The sequence below is a fragment of the Crocodylus porosus genome, unplaced genomic scaffold (assembly GCF_001723895.1).
Source record: "Crocodylus porosus isolate Cpor-Errol unplaced genomic scaffold, CroPor_comp1, whole genome shotgun sequence".
Classification (NCBI taxonomy): Eukaryota; Metazoa; Chordata; order Crocodylia; family Crocodylidae; genus Crocodylus; species Crocodylus porosus.
The window spans coordinates 11194342-11213735 of NW_017728932.1; the positions used below are offsets into that span (position 1 = coordinate 11194342).

At 45.7% G+C, this 19394-nt stretch overlaps 1 protein-coding gene across 3 annotated transcripts; it reads left to right on the plus strand.

The window, feature by feature from the left end:
- Positions 1 to 411: 411 nt before the first annotated feature.
- LYRM9 (LYR motif containing 9) lies at positions 412 to 6086 on the plus strand. 3 transcript variants are annotated; one of them, XM_019545586.1, is made up of 4 exons: positions 412 to 463; positions 2273 to 2417; positions 3611 to 3703; positions 4930 to 6086. In XM_019545586.1, exons 2-4 carry the CDS (start codon positions 2286 to 2288, stop codon positions 4945 to 4947), a joined length of 243 nt encoding a protein of 80 aa, XP_019401131.1. In that variant the 5' UTR covers positions 412 to 463; positions 2273 to 2285; the 3' UTR covers positions 4948 to 6086. The 3 variants fall into 3 exon arrangements, with proteins under 3 accessions (XP_019401131.1, XP_019401130.1, XP_019401129.1); XM_019545585.1 differs by having other exon boundaries at positions 444 to 529; XM_019545584.1 differs by lacking the exon at positions 412 to 463 and adding an exon at positions 1128 to 1202.
- The last annotated feature ends 13308 nt before the right edge of the window (positions 6087 to 19394 follow it).

Here is a 19394-nt window from a genome sequence, read left to right on the forward strand (position 1 = left end):
CCAAAGGAAACAGATCTTTTCCTTCTCTAAACTCCAGGCACTGTTTGCTTGACTTTCCCAGTTTCCCCCAAATGCTTCCCATTTGTGCTACATCAAATCCATTATAGTAATTCCTGTAATGCACACACTGGCTCCATCAGGCCTGGTTCCCAGGGTCTCCTGAGGAGTCTTTTCTTTCATCTCAGCTGGCTTTGACCAGCCCCAGGATTTTATCCGTGCAGTCCAGGTAGGCAAAACTCGAGCTCATTTATAAGCCAGTGCAGCACGGGGAACCACCTAGCGACACAAGTGCAGGGATGAGGAAGAAAGGCTACCTGCGGGGCCAGGCAGGGGAGGGACGCTTGCGGGCTCACGTACGGGCGCGGGGCAGGCTCAAGAAAGCGCGTCAACGGCCGCCAAGACGCGCGCGACGGTTGCTTCAGCGGAAGGTCCCGCCCCTGGCACAGGCCGGCCTGGCGGCGCGGTAATGGAGGCCGCGGGCGGGCCGGCGGGCGGAGCAGGGCAGGGGGAGGCCTTTGGTGGCCGCGGGGTGAGGCCTCGGGTTCGCCGGGTGCGTGGCGGAGAGCGCCTGAGGCGGGTTGCAACGACATGGATCCGGGCGGGCGGAGAGGAGGGGAGCTTAAAAAAAAATAAGTAAAAAATGGAGGCGTTTTAAGACCTGGCTGGACCTGTGGTTGTACCAGGACCCCCTTGGTAACCTGCTGGCCGCAGGCTCCGGACATCTGCCCACCTGCAAGGACGTTGGCGACGTGCAGGGGTGTGCGTGCACCCCCTGAGTGTGGCGGCGCACCACCCTCGACGCCTGCGGGTGGTCCCCAACTGCGGGGGGTCGCCAGTCCCCGCTCGGCGCTTGCCCTCTCCTCGCACCGCCGACCGAAGCTCGCCGCAGCCCCCCGGCCTCTGGCATTCGTGACCCACAGTTTCCCACCGTTTCCTCCTTTGAGGGAGGATCTGGGCTCTCCAGTCTGTTCACAACTGGGGCATATAGTCTCGCACCCCGCTTTTAGGTCCCAACCCGCGTGGGTTGAGAAACGCAGGGAGAGGCGTGACCTCCTGAGGTCCCTTTCCACCCTCATTTTCTATGATTTCTTTTTTTCCCCCACACAATGATGAGACCAGCATGAGATTTGAGCTGCTGGGGCTGCCATTAAAGCAAGCCAGTGTGGCCTGAAAATTACAGGTGTGCTTCATTTTCCTTTTAGGTCAGGATTGTCTGCTCTTCTTTAGTATCTGGGGTCATGCGGTAACAATCAGGATGGATTTTGTATCTGGGGTCACATGGTGACATCAGGATTGTGCCCCAGGATGAAGTGACCCTTAGGACTTCAACTGAGGGGGAGGTAGAAAAGATGAGGAAGGATGAGTAAGAACCATAATTGACACTAAAATTGTATCTCACACCTGCTGGGTTATGTAGTTACTTCTGTATTTCTTGACTCTTTAAAGAGTAGTGATGTAAAACTGCTTTCTCCAAATGTTAATTTAGGCCTCCACAGATGGTAACCATCTGTTAAATGACTAGCAATTTAAAATATTTGATTAGCACTTTATATAGCTTGGATGGACCTACTGTTAGCAATATATAAGTGTACTTGTAGGGGGAAATTTGCTAGATCTTGTTCTTTTTCTGTTACTGTTCTGTTTGTGGTAGATCTCCAAGCTATCAATATTTTTGCATGCCTTCTGTTTTATTTATATGTCGCGTTTAAAGTTGGAGCTTGAAGCTTGCAAACTGATTGTACCTGAAGCTGTTAGAACACCATTAGAAATCGAACTGAACTCATGTAACCACTGTAGCGATAAAAATAAAAGCCCTATGCCTTCAATATCACCTGTGTGGGTGGGACCCTGCATTTATTGTAATGATTTTTAATATTAAATTATAATAGCAAAAACTGTTATGTCTATTTATACACTGATTAATGACAACCGTCTTTCAAACCATTAGGTTCTCAATAGCCTGAGCAAGTTCAATGTCCATTTCGGGGGGGGGGGGGTCATGTCCTTTTTATAGATGGGATTCTTTCAGTCCCACCAATAAAATGAGGATTTGGACATTGATAGAAGAAAGATGTTACCTAACTACAAAACAAGTAACCAAATCATTGTATTAATCTTGTCTTTTCCTTCTATGTACTTCTGAGTTTCTGCTGTTGAATTTTTTTAAGTTTACCAGCTGTGATGCTTTCTTTGTAAAATTTGCCTTGTTTCACTTTGTACAATGTGCATGTCTCAGCTCTGTAACAGCAGCTTGCGATTGGTTTTTTAACAGCTGAATACACAGCATGACAATGGCTCCATTACCAGGAGCTGAATTAATTCAGAAGCCTTTACAGTTGTACCGCTACCTGCTTCGATGCTGTAGACAACTTCCTGAAGAAAATATCCGCCAGCATTACAGACATGCCATCAGACAGGTAAGGAGAAACCTTGTTTTCAATGGGGAAACATGTAACGGTTTCTGCTTCTCTAATTTTTTGCATTGTTTAATGCTACTTGTAATGGATTAAAACTTGGTAGTGGAAGAACTGTTTTTCTAAAGCCTTGGAAAGACATGATAAAGGCTAAAAGGATCTTACCATTTAAAAAAAAAAATCCTCTATTGTATGGTTAGTAACACACACAGGTTATTAAACTAGAAAAATGTTTTGAATAACCTTTCCATCTCTCGTGTTTCTCTTGGGGTTTGATTGAAGCCTTGCTTGTACCAGCAAAATATACTGTACAAAGACTATTTGTTCTTCATAACAGTTGTAGTGCTCAGAGATGTTCCAAATGGTTAAATGTAGGGAAAATGCGCTTTCATAAGAATTACTTTGCAGGGCTAAGTACTAGTTTGATCTACCCCAGTGCCAGTGTGGATGCAGTAGTTCTTGGAAAGGATTCTGTGTTAGAAATTGTGTTCTTAATATAAATCATCCATTGTTACCATGGGACATCTATACACACACTCCAGGGTGGAGGCAGAGGCGCTTTAATTAGGAGCCTCTCCAAGAGCTGCTCTAATTGAAGCATCCGCAGTGGCATGTGTATTTGGCATTCCACGTTTCAAAATGGCAGCAGCAGCACTGAAGCTAAAGCTTGTTCAATGAGCTTTAGTTCAAGTGCCCCCACTGCCATTTTGAAGCATGGGGACTCAGCATAGATGAGACATGGAGGCTGCTGGAGTGTGTTAATTAATCAGGTCTGCTCTATGTGCTAATTAGCATGCGTTGGAGCAGATGTTTGGCACATGTATACGTGCCCATGAGCACTAACAACTGTTTTCCACCTGGTACAAAATTAGACTTAAGGTCACTTTTAAAGTTAAGCTTGTGTTTCACTGTTGTTCTGAATTAGTTCTCTTTTATTCACTTTGTTGGCACAAATTGCTGCATAACCCCCTGCTTTACTAACAGGTGGAATGAGTTTGAATACTTAGTGTGACACCATGTTTAGTATTGCCCTTTATGAACATACCTCATCTAGTTTACTTATTTCTGCCTTGTCAGATTATCTGCTCATTTTTCATCTTATGCTTATTTCAGGATTTTAAAACGACTGTTATTTTAGTACCATCTGAACAGCTGTTTCATTAACTGGATTAGTCATTTTCATTTTAACACTGCAGAGTTTCAAAGTTCACGAGGATGAAGACAGTCCTGAAAGAATCCAACAAATTATAAAAAGAGCCATTGAAGATGCTGACTGGGTCATGAATAAAGTAAGTGCATTTGATACGAGCCTTGTCCCGTAGCATGCATTTTGGTTAATTCAGTTCAGAGGTTAGCATGTTGCAAAGCAAATGCAACTTATGGCCCTCTGCACTGGATTTGAGATCTGTGGGTGAAGGGAATGCTATAGGAAGTAGGCATGATGAGAATGATGGTGATTTTTATCAAAAACAACTCATGCTATGTGGGGGGGGAATGGGTGAGGAAAGCCTAATATGAATCAGTAAATGAGAACCACAAAGATTGTAGTGCCTTGTTTCTGATGGGAATTATTTTGGATTACACTAGCTGGTGGCAGCAATAAATACAGCTACTCAAGTATACGAGGAAAAAAGACAAGAACCCTCTGTATTGCAAAGATAAATGATGAGTCTTGTCAACCCCCCCTCCCCCAAGCAATATCCCATTCACCTGTAACTGGCATACACAACTTTGCAGAATGCTTTTCTCGTATGTCAGGCCTGTGCTCCTTTGATCAGAATTAGACCACATGGTAGTAAAACTGTCATAATCAGGTGACACTAGCTATCACCAGTGGAACTGCATCTGCTTTAGTTCAGCAATAGGAAACTGCCTTCAAAGTCTCACTATAAGCAAGGCCACACAGATACGTTATGTTCTGTCCAGGGAAAATAAGAGTTGTTGCCTGAAAGGTAAGTTGGATTCTTACATGAGGAAATGCCAGTCTCTTGTGATTCATTAAGTCATGTGTTCAGCTGACTTCAAAAATGTATTATTTGACTTTTAAAAGCCTTTGGAAAATCACTCTACTAGCCAGAGAATTCAAATGAGAGTTAACATGGGAGCACCCAAAAACTAGTCACAGAATCCAAATCCCAGCGGTGTTAGCCCGGCTCTTGCTCACTAGTATGAGTGCCTACCTCATTGTTTTTACTGTGATGTAAAGGGCTTATTTCCGTTCTTGAACAGAGATTTCAGACAGCCACAGGTAAATTACTCCAGATTTAAAACTGCAAGAAAAAGGAAAGGCCTATCACATCCACGAAGAAAATGGATCACCTTTTATGTATTCTAGAGGAGAAGTGTATTGTAAGTGAATCGGGAGGTTTTTTTTCCTCCTGGGGAAACAAAAGAAGCATAACACAGGTCATAAAGTAAATATTAAATGTTAGTAGGATTTTACTGTATGAATTGTTACTTTATATATAGCTTCTCTTACAAAGAATGTTTTTTGTGTTTTTTTTTTTTCTTGCAGTATAAAAAACAAATGTAGAAAGAGATGATGCTCATCGCTACAGATACTAAGATGGAATAGGAGCAAATAAGTCCAGTTGTTGGTAATGGTGCCTGCAATTTACCTGCACATAAGAGGTGTGATATTCTGCCTTGCTAGGATGTCATGTGATTTAATTCCCTTTTTTGAAGTCTTTCATCCACCAGTTTCACATAGCTCAGAAACAAGGACAAGATTTTAGTATTTATAATTGCAAATCTTGGCTCAAGATCAAAACTGCCAGAGTTTGAGATGGGGAAAGAGGTTTCAGATCTGAGCTTTTGGCTTGGTTCATCCCACTGTAGAATCAGAATCTGAATTAAAATCCCAACACTGAGGATGTTCTAGATTTTATCTGCTGTGTTTGCTAGCGATGTTGAAAATGGTAATAATTAAAACTATTGCAAGTCTTCATTGATGTTATAACTCGGTGACCTGTGAAAGGTTAATAAAATGGACACGGACGTTTGTTCCAGGCTGAAGGAAATGGGTCAATCTACTGACTGTATCAAGGAAATTTAAAGGTTAGTCCTTTAATTACTTCAAATATATATAAGCTTGTCAGCACAAACTGAGGAGAATTCTGTGCCCTCAGTTATACCCAGGAATGAGGGAGCTTTATATGAATGTAACAAAGGGCAAAATAATGGTCTGTTGTATCAAATGATCTTCCTCTTCCTTTCAACCCAATTAAAAAGAGAATGACTGCAGTCTGTAGAACCAGCAAAATAAGTAGGGGAAGCACTTCTCTGCCTTTCTGGATTGTAAAGCACTTCTAGCTTATTTGAATGCAATTTTTTTTGATTGAATGTATTTAAAAAATAACTAGTTTAAGCAGAAATGTTTCTGCTAAACTACTTTAAGTGTGAAAATCAGGAGCCTATCTTCACATTTAGAATGGTTAAACTGACGCTTCCTGCCTAAATAGTATCTGGAGGTGGGGAAAAACACACAAAGCCATGTTAAAATGTTGTGTATGCAAGTACTAAAAGGGGAAATTAAGCTAGATGCTTTAATGGGGTGCACTTGTATCAGCCTTATCCATAAATATTTGCTTTGAGTTTGTAATGTAGTGGCTAAAAAAATTATTATGAAAGCTGTGGTAGTGCATAAAAGTGAAATGCAAACTGAGTAATTTATTAATCTGGCATTAAAATTGTTATTTATTTAGTACCAATGACATGTGGTAAGCTACGGAGCCTCGTAACCTGTGACTGACTGACAACCTAAGGGCTTGACTGGATCCTTAGGCCATGGTCCTAGAACCAAAAAATAGTTGATTTAAGTTGGTCCATAGGTAGCAGTGTACTTAAATTTAAGTCCCAGAGATGGGCTAAATCAGGAACTGTGGTACTATTCACATAGTTAAATTTTATACACACGCTCACTCTGTGTGAGACTGTGTGTATATGTTAGTGCCATGCAGAATCAGAATTTTACATCTGCAGAAGGTGTAATTAGAAAAGATAGGCAAAGGCTAGTCATCAGGCCATACCCAAAGGCTGTGCAGCTCTTGTACTCTGGTTGCTTGCTTGTGTCCCCATGTCTTCATTGCTTTTGTTTTCCATGCCCACGATGCTTTCTGAGATGCAGTTACTTTCTCGTATTGTACATTCTAAATTCACCGGTAGCTTTCCTTTCTAAGGGTAACCACCAATACTCTGTGGTCCTAACTACTGAATTTTGGGAAAACAGTTTTGTTTCAGCCAGGATGTTATGTGTACTATGATGCTGAGAGAGACACTTATATACATCATTGACTTACCAGACTATACAGCTAATTAATTTATAAAGGCCTTGGTAAATCATTTGCAGCATGTTATAAATAGTTCCTTACCAACATTCACTTAAATATCTATTAAAGGTGGTCATGGGGGGGGAGGTGTTCCTTTCATTGTTATAAACAAATCTACAAAGAAACCAACAAGAGAGGTTAGATATGCCAAATTGAGAAAATGGTGCATTTCAATTAGGTGCTTGTATTTATGTGCACTTTTCTCTGTCTCCAGATGGCAGTGGAATATGCTTAGGGATATTATTTGGAGCCCTCTAGTCTAACACTAAGACTTGTGCTTTTGTTTTTCTTTAAGTATTTTCCTCTGTAAGCTAATGGGCTCCCTCACTAGGCCAAGCAAAAAAAATCAACCTCACACCTGTGATGCTTTAAAGTTTTCTGTGGCTTATTACCAAAGCCATACAGATGAAATAAATACAGAATAAGGTTGTGCCTTTGACCCAGTGTGATTGCCTGGGTTTGGAGACCTTTCACTCTGTGAATCTCTCTCTGTGTTCCAGGTTTGTCACTGGAACCAGCCTCCCTTTTGTCCAGCTGAATTCTCTCCGACCTTTACAGAAAACATCTGGCCCAATTGCAGCCCAGTGTGGCTTGTAAAGGCCTGGATCACTTTGGCATACTCACCCTGAGGACTAGCCCTATAAAAGAAGTGCAATAACAAGGAGTTAATATCAGTGTAAATTCTTAGTTAGATGTGCCATGCTTGTGTAAACTGGCTTGTCTACACTAGGGTTTTAGTTTTGGTACAAGACCTTGGACATGACTTAAGGGGCAAGGGCAAAGCTGTTGCTGTCAACAGCTGAAACAGATAGTTATTGATTCTTACTCCAGTATGTATGTAGCATCAAGTATAAGGTGATTGGGATCGAGAGGAAGTTTATGCATGTGTGTACATGCATATGAGAATAAAAGATTGGTTTTGAGGACAAGGGAAAAAGGACTAGCAAGTAGGTTTGGGGAATATTGTCCTTAAGTAATTGAAAGTGCTGAGAAAATGACACTGGTAAGGATCACATTAGTGTTTTGATAGAATGGCAATGTATAATTTTAAGAAAATAAACATGCTATTAAGCAGTGTTGGCAAATTGTCATGAAATTTTACAAGCCCTACTTCTTAAGACCTAAAGATACCTTTTATTTCATAGTTTCATAGTAGCTTCATGGTTTCATAGTACTTAGGGTCAGGAGGGACCTGAACAGATCGTCTAGCCTGACCCCCTGCCACAGGCAGGAATGAATGCTGGGTTCACAAGACCCCAGACGGAGATTGGATGATCACCTTCTTGAATTTGCCCAAGGTAGGGCGAGGACCACTTCCCTGGGAAGTTTGTATCAGATTTTGGCTACCCTAACTGTAAAATGCAGTGATAGATGCAGCGATATGATAGAAGTAGGGTCGGAAGGGACCTTGTAGATTTTCAAGTCTGACCCCCTGCCTGGGCAGGAGAAAAAGTGGGCTCAAATGACTCCAGCCAGGTAGGCATCAAGCTTCTTCTTAAAGACCCCCAAGGTAGGAGCCAGCACCACTTCCCTTGGAAGTTGGTTCCAGATCGTAGCTCCCCTAACTGTGAAGTAGTTCTTACAGATGTCTAATCTAAACCTACTCTCCAGCAACTTGTGGCTATTATTCCTCGTTATGCCAGGGGCTCTAGGGGAAACAAGGTCTCTCCCAAACCCTTCTGGCCCCCCTAGTGAGTTTATAGATGGACATCAGGTCCCCCCTCAGCCTTCTCTTGTGAAGGCTGAACAGGTTCAGCAGTCTCTCATTGTAGGGTCTGCCTGTTGTCCCCGGATCATGTGGGTGGCCTCCTCTGGACCCTCTCAATGTTGTCAACATCCCTTCTGAAGTGAGGCGCACAGAACTGGACACGGTACTCCAGCTGTGGCCTGACCAGCGTTGTGTAGAGTGGGAGGAACACCTTGGCCCTACTTGAGATGCACCTGTGGATGCACGAGAACATCTGGTTAGCCCTGCCAACCGTGACCTCGCATTGCCCCATGTTCATCTTGGAGTCAATAATGACTCCAAGATCCCTTTCTGCCTCTGTGCTCTCAAGAAGGGAGTTTCCCATCTTTTAAGTGTGCTGCTGGTTACTACTGCCCAAGTGTAGCACCCTGCACTTGTCAGTATTGAAACGCATCCTGTTTTTGTTAACCTACCCCTGTAACCTATCCAGGTCTTGCTGCAGTCTTTCCCTCCCTACTAGCATGCTCATCTCACCCCACATTTTGGTATCATCAGCAAATTTAAACAGGTTGCTTTTCACCCTGTCATCCAAATTGCTGATAAAGAAATTGAACAGCATGGGCCCAAGGACCAAGCCCTGGGGGACTCCGCTGCCTGCTTCCCCCCTGCTTGAATATGACCCATCCACCACCACCCTCTGAGTACGATCCTTCAGCCAATCTGCAGTCCATCTGACTGTGTAGGCATCAATGCCATAGTCGCCTAGTTTTTTAATGAGGATGGGGTGGGAGACGGTGTCAAAGGCTTTGCTGAAGTCCAGAAAGACTATGTCCACGGCGACACCTGCATCCAATGCTTTTGTGACCTAATTGTAAAAGGCACTCAGGTTGGTCTGACATGACCTGCCCCTAATGAAACCGTGCTGGTTGCCCTTGAGCATCATCCCTGAAGCCGGCCCACTGCAGATGTGCTCCTTGATGATTTTCTCAAAGAGTTTCCCTAGGATTGAGGTAAGACTGACAGGCTATAGTTGCCCAGGTCCGCCTTCCTCCCTTTTTTAAAGATGGGGACCACATTGGCTATCTTCCAATCATCTGGCCCGAGCACCATGAGTGCTCGTAAAGCCATGCCAAGGGCCCTGCAATAACCGCTGCTAGCTCCCTCAACACCCTGGGGTGGAGAGCATCCCGACCCACTGATTTGAACACGTCCCTCCAGCCCCTCCAGAAGCTCTCTAACCCGGTCCTCCCCAACCTGAGGCGTGGAGGCGTTCCCCTCAAGTCTCTTGCATCGCGGTGGGGAAGTCCCAGTCCCTGCACAAGAAAACAGAGGTGAAGAATTGGTTAAAGAGGTCTGCTTTCTCCTCTGGCACAACCACCAGATTGCCCAGCGTATTTTGCAGAGGCCCCACATTTCCTGGTGCCTTCTTCATCCTCCCTATGTATTTGAAAAAGGACTTTTTGTTATCTTTGATCTTGGACGCTAGTCCTAATTCTATGTCCGCCTTAGCTTTCCTGACAGTCCCACTACAGGCCTGAGCAGAGGAGGTACACTCCTCTTTGGAGATAGCACCCCCCTTCCACTGGGTGTACACCGCCTTTTTGGCAATTGGGCATTCCTGGACACCCTTGGTGAGCCAAGGGGGATTTTGGGCACTCCTGGCCCCCTTGCTTCTTGTTGGGATGGTCACCCCTTGGGCCCTGAGTGTCATCTCCTTAAGGAACGACCACTCATCTTGGGCACTGAGTTTCCCTGCTCTCAAACCCCAGCGCCTAATCTCAACTCATTGAAGTTGGCCCTCTTGAAGTTAGGGCTACTGCCTTGCTGCAGGCCCTTGACACCCTGCACTGGATAGTGAATTCCAGCAAGTGATGATCGCTATCACCCAGGTGGTCAAGGACCTGGAGAGGCCCTTTACCAGGTCAGTGCCTGTGGCCAGGACCAGGTCCAACAAGGCATTTCCTCTGGTGGGACCGTGCACCTCCTGAATTGAGTGGAGGTCCTGTATCTCAGCCAGGAACCTCCTGGAACGGTCCGACCTGGCTGACTGATCTTCCCAGCAGACGTCCGGGTAATTTAAATCGCCCATGACAACTACATCCCTTGCCTTAAGTGCCTCTGCAAGCTGGCCTGAAAATTCCCGGTCCAGCTCCTCCCCTTGGTTGGGGGGGTCTGTAGTAGACCCCCACCATTAGATCCTTCTCCCCACGGCCCCCTTGTATCTTGACCCAGAGCACTTCTGCTTGCCCCTCCTCTGACCTGATTCTGCCGGCAGAGGATGTGTATTGCTCCTTGACACAGAGCACCACACCCCCACCTTTCCTTCCTTCTCTATCCCACCTGTAGTCTATAGCCCCTAATGCTAACTGCCCAGTCATGGGATGAATCCCACCACATTTCTATAAGCCCTATTATGTCTGGGTTTGAACTGGCTATTCTGAGGGGGAGTTCCTCCTGTTTGTTCCCCATACTATGAGTGTTGGTATATAGGCTTTTAAGTCCTTGCATAGCTGCATGTACCCCGCCCCCCCCAATTTGGGAGACTGTCTGGACCCCTATTTCTTACCTGGGCACTCCTTGCATTTGTCACCTGTCTTGCTCGGGTGGTGTCTCCACGTCTTCCTACGGCCCCCTCCCCCAGCGAGGCTAGTTTAAAGCTCGTATGGCTGGCCTTGCTGGCTGCTATCTGACATTGGTGGCTCATGGTCATCTTGGAGTCAATAATGACTCCAAGATCCCTTTCCGCCTCTGTGCTTTCAAGGAGGGAACTGCCCAGCCTGTATGTATGCTGTGGATCCTTTCTCCCAAGGTGCAGCATCCTGCATTTGTCTACATTGAACCCCATCCTATTCTCGTCTGCCCACTTGTAGTCTGTCTAAATCTGTTTGCAACCCCTCTCTCTTTTCAAGTGTGTCCACCTTTCCCCACATCTTAGTGTCATCAGCAAGCTTGGATAGCGTGCTTTCCACCCCCTCGTCCAAGTCGCTGATGAAGCTGTTAAACAGTGCAGGCCCGAGGACTGAGCCCTGGGGTACCTCACTGCTCACATCTCATCAGGTTGAGTACAGTCCATCCACCACTACTCTCTGGGTGTGCCCCATCAGCCAATTTTTTACCCATCCAACTGTGTAGGCATCAATGCTACAGTTGCTTAATTTATTGATGAGGATGGGGTGAGAGACCATGTCAAAGGCCTTCTTAAAGTCTAGAAAGACTACGTCCATGGCAACACCATCATCCAAGGATCTAGTTACTCGGTCATAAAAGGCAGTCAGGTTGGTCAGGCAGGATCTGCCTTTGAACCCATGCAGATTGCCCTTGAGCATGAACTCCCCTGCAGGCCCCCCACAGATGTGCTCCTTGATAATTCTTTCCAAGATCTTCCCAAGCACTGAGTTAAGGCTTACAGGCCTATAGTTACTTGGGTCCTCCTTCCTCCCTTTCTTGAAAATTGGGACCACATTAGCCAGTTTCCAATCCCCCGGCACCTGGCCAGTTGACCATGAATGCTCATACAGCCTGGCCAAGGTCTCCATGATGACCCCTGCCAGCTCCCTCAACACCCTTGGGTGGAGGGCATCTGGACCTGCAGATTTAAAAATAGCCCTTCCAGAAGATCCCTAACTACATCTGCACTGGCTGAAGGCCTGACAGAGCTATCCCCAAGGTTGTCCCTATCTCTGGTAGATGGAATATCCCAGTCCCTGTTCAAGAAAACGGAGTCAAAGAAACTGTTAAAAATATCAGCTTTCTTATCTGGCATAGCCACAAGTTACCGTTTGCGTCTTGCAGGGGCCCTACATTGCCTGGTGCTGCCTTCTTGCTCCCAATGTACTTGAAAAAGGACTTTTTGTTGTCCTTAATCCTGGACGCTAGCCTGATTTCCATCTCTGCCTTGGCCTTCCTAAAAGCCCTCCTACACTCACAGGATGAGAAGGAGTACTCCTCCTTGGTGATAGCTTCTCACTTCCACTGGTTGTACACCCTGCTTTTAATCCTCAGGCATTGCTGAATGCCGATGCTGAGCCAAGGGGGTTTCTGAGCACTCTTACCCCCCTTGCTTCTCTTAGGGACTGCTATCCTTTGGGCCTGGAGGATTGCCCCCTTAACGTATGACCATCCCTCATGGACTCCCATCTCCTCTACCTTCTGGGCCCTCAATGCCTCCCCCATTAGTCTCCTAAGCTAATTGAAGTTGGCCCTTCTGAAGTCAAGGGCTTTAGCTTTGGTGTGAGCCTTTGATGCCCTGCGTTGGATAGTGAAATCCAGCAGGTGATGATCACTATCGCCCAGGTGGTCAAGGACCTGCGGTCCCCTCACCAGGTCATCCCCTGTAGCCAGGACCAGGTCCAGCAAGGCATTACCCCTAGTGGGGCTGTGCACTTCCTGGATATGGTGAAGGTCCTGTAATACCGCCAGGAACCTACGTGAGTAGTCAGACCTGGCTGTCTGCTCCTCCCAGCAAATATCTGGGTAGTTTAGGTCACCCATGACAGTAACATCCCTTGACCTAATTGCGTCCGTAAGCTGACTGGAGAAGTCCTGGTCCAGCTCTTCCCCCTGGTTGGGTGGTCTGTAGTAGACACCCACTGTAAGGTCCCTTTTGCCACACCCCCCTTGTAGTTTGACCCATAGCGTCTCTGCCTGACCCTCCTCTAACCCGAAGCTAGTCCTTGATGATGTGAGGTGCTCTTTGACATAGAGCGCAAACCCCCCTCCCCCCCCTTTCTTCTCTACTCTGTCTCTTCTGTATAGGGTGTGTCCCTGAATGCCCGCCACCCAGTCGTAGGTAGGGTCCCACTAGGTTTCTACGAGCCCTACTAAGTCTGGGTTCTTACTTGCAATCAGGAGGCACAGTTCCTCCTGCTCACTCCCCATACTACGAGCATTAGTGTAGGGATACCTGAGGCCTCCTGAGGGTGCACATGCCTCCCTCCCACTCCCAGGACAGTTGTGGCCCCCTGCTCCCCAGACGTTGATGCTTACCTGGGCTTCCCTTCCTCTTGTCACCCTGCATGCTGGTGAAGCATCCTCTCCACTCGAAGCAGCCCCTTCCCCCGGCAAAGCTAGTTTAAAGCCCGCCATATGAGATCAGCCAACCTAGAGGAAAAGATAGGGGAGAGGTGAAGCCCATCCCACCCCAACATGCCCTCCTTACAAAAACATTGGTCGTTGCCAAAAAACCCAAAGCCTGCCTCGTGGCACCAGCTCTGAAGCTGCCGGTTAACCACGTCAGTGCAGGTCTCATGATGCCTACCCCATCCACTTACCAGGAGAATGGAGGAAAATACCACCTGAGCTCTGGTCTTCTTCAGTTGGTGTCCCAAGGCCTTGTAGTCCTCCATGATGTTATCTGGCTTGCCTTTGGATGCATCATTTGTACCCACATGGACCACAACCAGTGGGCAGTAGTCTGAGGGCTTGATGATTTTAGGAATGGTCTCTGTGATGTTGCGAATCCTCGCTCGAGGCATGCAGCAGACCTGCCGTTACCAGGGCTCCGAGCGACAGATTGGACCATCGGTTCCCCTCAGGATGGGGTCCCCGACGACCAGAACTGTGCGTCTCCTTCTCAGGGTGTGCCTCTTCTGAGCTGGTGATGTAGGTCGAGCAGCTTCAATTTCTCTGGGGACCTGTTCTTCTGCTGCCGCCTCCAGGGAAGCCAGAGCGATATACCTGTTCCTGTGGGGGTGTCTGGGCTCACCTTCTATCAAACAAATAAAAAAAACAGCTTGTCCTACATAGGTAAGTGGAATTTTGTATGTCTGATATAAAATTGTTCCTAGGCTTAGAGTTGTAACTGTAATGTATGACAACTAGAAAAAGAGGACCCTGTTCTCTCATAATCTCATATCCCAGCCAAAGTCTTGCCCACGCTTCCTCCTGTTCCTGCCATCACCACCTGACTTCTGCTTCTGTCCTTTCCTCCACCCTCTGTTGCCTTCTGCATTTTTTTTCCTTTCCCCAGCTCTTTCTAACATTTCCCTGCAACTCTGGTCCTCTTCAGTGAGCTTAAACACAGAAAGGAAGCTTACAAGAAGTGGAAGCTTGAACAAACGACTCGGGAGGTTTGCTCAGGCATTGCATGTAAGAGAATTGCTCGGGTATGCAGGGATGAAGTTGGGAAGGCCAAAACACAACTAGAGTTCCAGCTAGAAAGGCGCATGTGAAGGGTAACAAGAAGGGTTTCTACAAGTATGTTAGCAACAAGAGGTAGGTCAGGGAAAGTGGGTCCCATACTGAATGGGGGAGGCAACCTAGTGAAAGAGGATGAGGAAAAGGCTGAAGTATTCAATGCTTCTTTTACCTTAGTCTTCACAGGCAAGGTCAACTCCAAGGCTACTGCATCAGGCAGCACAGTTTGGGGAGGAGGTGAGGAGCCCTCAGTGGTGAAAGAACAGGTTAGGGGCTATTTAGATAAGCTGGACATGTACAAATCCGTAGGGCCAGATGCAATGCATCCGAGGGTGCTGAGGGAGTTGGCTGATGTGATTGCAGAGCCACTGGCCATTATCTTTGAAAACTCATGGCAATCAGGGGAGGTCCCAAATGACTGGGAAAGTACAAATATAGTGCCCGTATTTAAGAAAGGGAAGAAGGAGGATCCAGGGAACTACAGACCTGTCAGCTTCACTTCAGTCCCTAGAAAAATCATGGAGCAGGTGCTCAGAGAATCCATTTTTAAGCACTTGGAGAGAGTGATTAGGAAAAATCAGCATGGATTCACCAAGGGCAAGTCATGCCTGACCAATCTGATTGCTTAACCTGATGAGATAACTTGCCCTGTGGATGCGAGGAAAGCACTGAACATAATACACCTTGACTTCAGCAAGGCTTTTGATACCATCTCCCACAGCATTCTTGCAAACGAGCTGAGGAAGTATGGGTTGGATGAATGGACTCTAAAGTGGATAAAACCTGGCTGGATCATTGAGCTCAACAGGTAGTAATCAGTAGTTCAGTGTCTAGCTGATGGCCAGTATCAAGTGGAGTGCCCCAGGAGTTGGTCCTGGGGCCATTTTTGTTCAATATCTTAACTCCTAATCTGGAAGATGGGATGGAATACACCCTCAGCAAGTTTGCATATGACACCAAGCTGTGGGGAGCAGTAGATATGCTGGAGGGTAGGGCTAGGATTCAGAATGACCTAGACAAATTGGAGGATTGGACCAAGAGAAATCTCAAGAGGTTCAACAAGGACAAGTGCAAAGTCCTGTACTTAGGATGGAACAATCCTATGCACTGGTACAGGGTTACAGTGGACAATAAGATGGATATAAGTCAGCAGTGTGCCCTTGTTGCCAAGAAGGCTAACAGCATCCTGGGCTGCATTAGTAGGAGCATTGCCAGGAGACAGAAGGAAGTAACTATTTGGTGCTATTTTGCACTGGTGAGGCCTCATCTGGAGTACTGTGTTCAGATTTAGGCCCCCCACTATAGAAAGGATGTGGCCAGGTTGGAGAGAGTGCCCAGCAAAGAGCAATGAAAATGGCTTGGGGACTGGGGCACATGACTTATGAGGAAAAGCTGAGGGAACTGGGCTTATTTAGTCAGCAGAAGAGAAGATGGGGGGGGGGGGGCGGTAGCAGCGTTTGCCTGAAGCGGGGTTGCAAAGAGAATGGAGCTGGACTGTTCTCAGTGGTGGAAGATGACAGAACAAGGAGCAACGGTCTTAAGTTGGAGCAAGGGAAGTTTAGGTTGGATATTAGGAAAAACTTTCTCACTGGGAGGGTGGTGAAGCACTGGAACAGGTTACTTAGAGAAATGGTAGCATCTCAATCCTTGGAGGTTTTTAAGGGCCAGCTTGACAAAGCCCTGGCTGGCATGATCTACTTGGGGATGGTTCTGCTTTGAGCAGGGGGTTGGACTAGGTGACCTCTTGAGGTCCCTTCTAACCCTAACTTTGTATGACTCTGTAATGGAGACGGCAAAAGACACATCTCTGAGAGCAAGGGCCTCCTTGCCAGGTTTCAAGTCCCAAGCACTATGATGCTAGATTTTTGCAGCAAAATGTTTTTTTAATGGGGCAGAGGAAACTATGGAGGTTTAATTTCCCTCCTTATTCTCAAAAATAACTGAATCACTTTAGCTGAAACTAAATAACCAAAACAGAATAATTCAGCCCAAGGCAGACATGCAGCATACAAAATTATAGCCTTAATAGGTAAATAGGTTTGCCAAGTTTTGTGCACCCAGTGTGTAACATTATATGGCTGGGTTTTTTTACTGGGATAATTTGAATCTGTATAAATAATTCTCAGATGCTTGAACTTTGGTTATTCAACAACAGACCCTAGTTGAGCAAGTGGAGGCACATGGTACTACTCTTATCTATGGGCAGGGCAGCCAGATGTCTAAGCAGTCAGCTGTGTGAATGCTAGGCCAGCTGTGGGACAGTGGGCAGCCATAGCTTGGAGTGCATCTGCAGATCAGTTTGTGAGATCAGGATGTGTGAACTTCAGTCCACATGCATTTGACATGAGATTACTGAAACATGAGATTAGAAACAAGTGTTTAGCACAAAATTCCTGTTGTACACCTTGCTAATGAGCATGGTGACTGATGTGAGAGATACTCTTGTGTATCTAAATATTAAATACTAAATATTCCCCCTGTGTTCACATGGTGACAATCTGGATTCAGCTGGAGGCCGTGATGTTTGGGCCATTGGAACCAAAAATTGTAACTCAGCTTTCAAAATCTGTTAATGTATTTCATGGGTAAAGTTGGTTGTTCCCCTTCTGTCATGACTCGAGCCATTTTCCTTGCAATCAGCAGGCTGAACTCAGAAGCAATATGCTTCCTTGCAACAATGAGTGCAACCCGAGTTTCTGAAAGACACTCACTCCCCTATGGGGAAATAGAAGGGTTGTTCAATTTGCGCAGCTGGGCTCTTTCTTTTCACAGCACAGTGTAAAGCATGTTCCAAGGCAACAGTAATTTGCAACAGTTGCAGCAATCTCATGTCAAATGGTTAGCTCCAAATAAGGCTTTAATTGCCTAAGTCTAAACTAATGACCCCAAACCACCCACTAAATGGTTACGTAAGTCTAGAAACCCCTCTCCCATATCTGAGATTGGGCACTTGCCCAATATGTGGGGGACCCAAGGTCAATGCCTTCCTCACCCTGACAGGGCTCTAACCCATGTGTCCTGTCTTCCAGGAGCATGTCCCTACCCTAGGCTAGAGACTAGGCTTGAATGGGGATGCCCTCTGCCTCCTTTTAAATTTAGGTGAAAAGAAATATAAGATTCATGGGGTCAGAGGAAGTGAGTGCAAGATGGAGCCTGATTTTTACTTAGGAGTGAGGAGTCCTGAGCTCATCCTGGAAATATTTAAGTCAACAATAGTGAATTGTCCTGATTATAGCCATTGATGATGAGTCTGCAGTGTAGCTATTGGTGTAAACCCAGGAAGAGATGGGTAAAGTCTCTGGTTGTTCTGTGGACAGATGTAAACTGCGCTAGTGTCTAGCTGTTCTGCCTGTTTACATTAGAGGCCGCACTAGTTTAGCTACACTGGGGTCAGCCACAGATAGCTATAAGGAGGTCACAACCCCACTGTAGGCAAGGTCCAGCAAAGCTGCGTGCCTAGCTCAGTCCCAGTTGTCCATAAGGAAGCATGAAATTAACTGCTGTCTCCCAGGGCTGTCTGCTGGCTTTGGAATAGGACTCTTCCTACAAAGAAATCCTCTAAATAGAGTGATCACAAGTGATTATTTATCCCCCTCATCTGGAATCCTGATATAAAAATGGTGGGTGCAGAGCATGGGACAAAGCTGTCCCATGGGTTGTCCCCTGTGGCTGGAGGTGTGAGCTGCCATCAGATCTAGTTAATAAGAAAGTGAAAGAAAATGGAAAGAGGATGTGGTGACCCAGCTGTTGTGCAACTTGTGTGGGCTTTTGTGGTCACTTGCTTCATGACCACAATTACTATATTTAAAGCCCCAGAAAAACGTAACAAGTCAAAAAGTGCTAGAACCGTCTATTTTTAGTTATAGTTTTAGTTTCATTTTTACTTAGGATAGGGACCCATTTCTACAACTACTTTCTATGCTGTTTCTGGTAACTAGTGGAGTAATAGCAGCTACGCATAATCTTTCTGGTGGCTCTTTCTGTATTGAAATGAATTATGATTTTTTTTATTCACATTATAGTGTTGTCTAGAGCAGTGATTCTCAACCAGGGTGTCATGGCACACAGGAGTTCCTTGAGATCCTTTTAAAGGTGCTGTGGGATGTCCTGCAGTGTTAGCACTGTTAGGTCTGGGAACACAGTGTATAAGCTAAGCCCATAAATTTTAAAAAAGGAATCTGGAACATTAAAAAAAAAAAAATTCTGACCTGTTGTGGTCTGAATTTTTTTCAACAGAAAAAATTCCTCTACTATATTTCTATAGTCCAAAAAAAAAAAAAAAGGGGGGTGAGGGGGGACTAAGAGCTGACATTTTCTGGGGTGTGCCTTGAGTCTTTTGAGCAGTGTCTCAAATCTAAAAATGTTGAGCGCCATTTGTCTAGAGACCAAAGTGAGCTTTGGGACTTCATTGTTCTCTATGCGCTGTATAAATACAGTTTTGGGTCCAAACACCTTGAAATCTATGTAGACACAAGACAAGGAGTATATTCATCCTCATTGTACAGTCAGAAACAGCCAGATTTTCAAAGGTACTTTGTTGCCTAAAGATGGAAATAGGCGCTGAGTAGGATTTTCAGGGGTACCTAACTCCCATTGAGATCAACATGTTTTAAGCATATTTGAGACTTCCTCTTTCTATCTTCAGGCATCTATATTGGCAAATTTGACTCGGACGAGCTAAGGGCCAGATTTAGATGCCTAAAGATACGGATTGGTCCCAGGAACACTTAAAAAAGCACCCAAGTGAGTTCAGAATCTAGTCTATTTTAGACAGTTTTATGCCTCTCACTTGGTCCCTCCATAGATTTGGCTCCAAGTAAAATGGAATCT

Excerpts from the sequence above, each read along its gene's own strand:
- LYRM9 (XM_019545586.1), top strand. The coding sequence starts at position 2,286 with ATGACAATGGCTCCATTACCAGGAGCTGAATTAATTCAGAAGCCTTTA. Across the intron at positions 2,418-3,610 it reads ACAGACATGCCATCAGACAG|AGTTTCAAAGTTCACGAGGA; the intron begins GTAAGGAGAAAC and ends TTAACACTGCAG.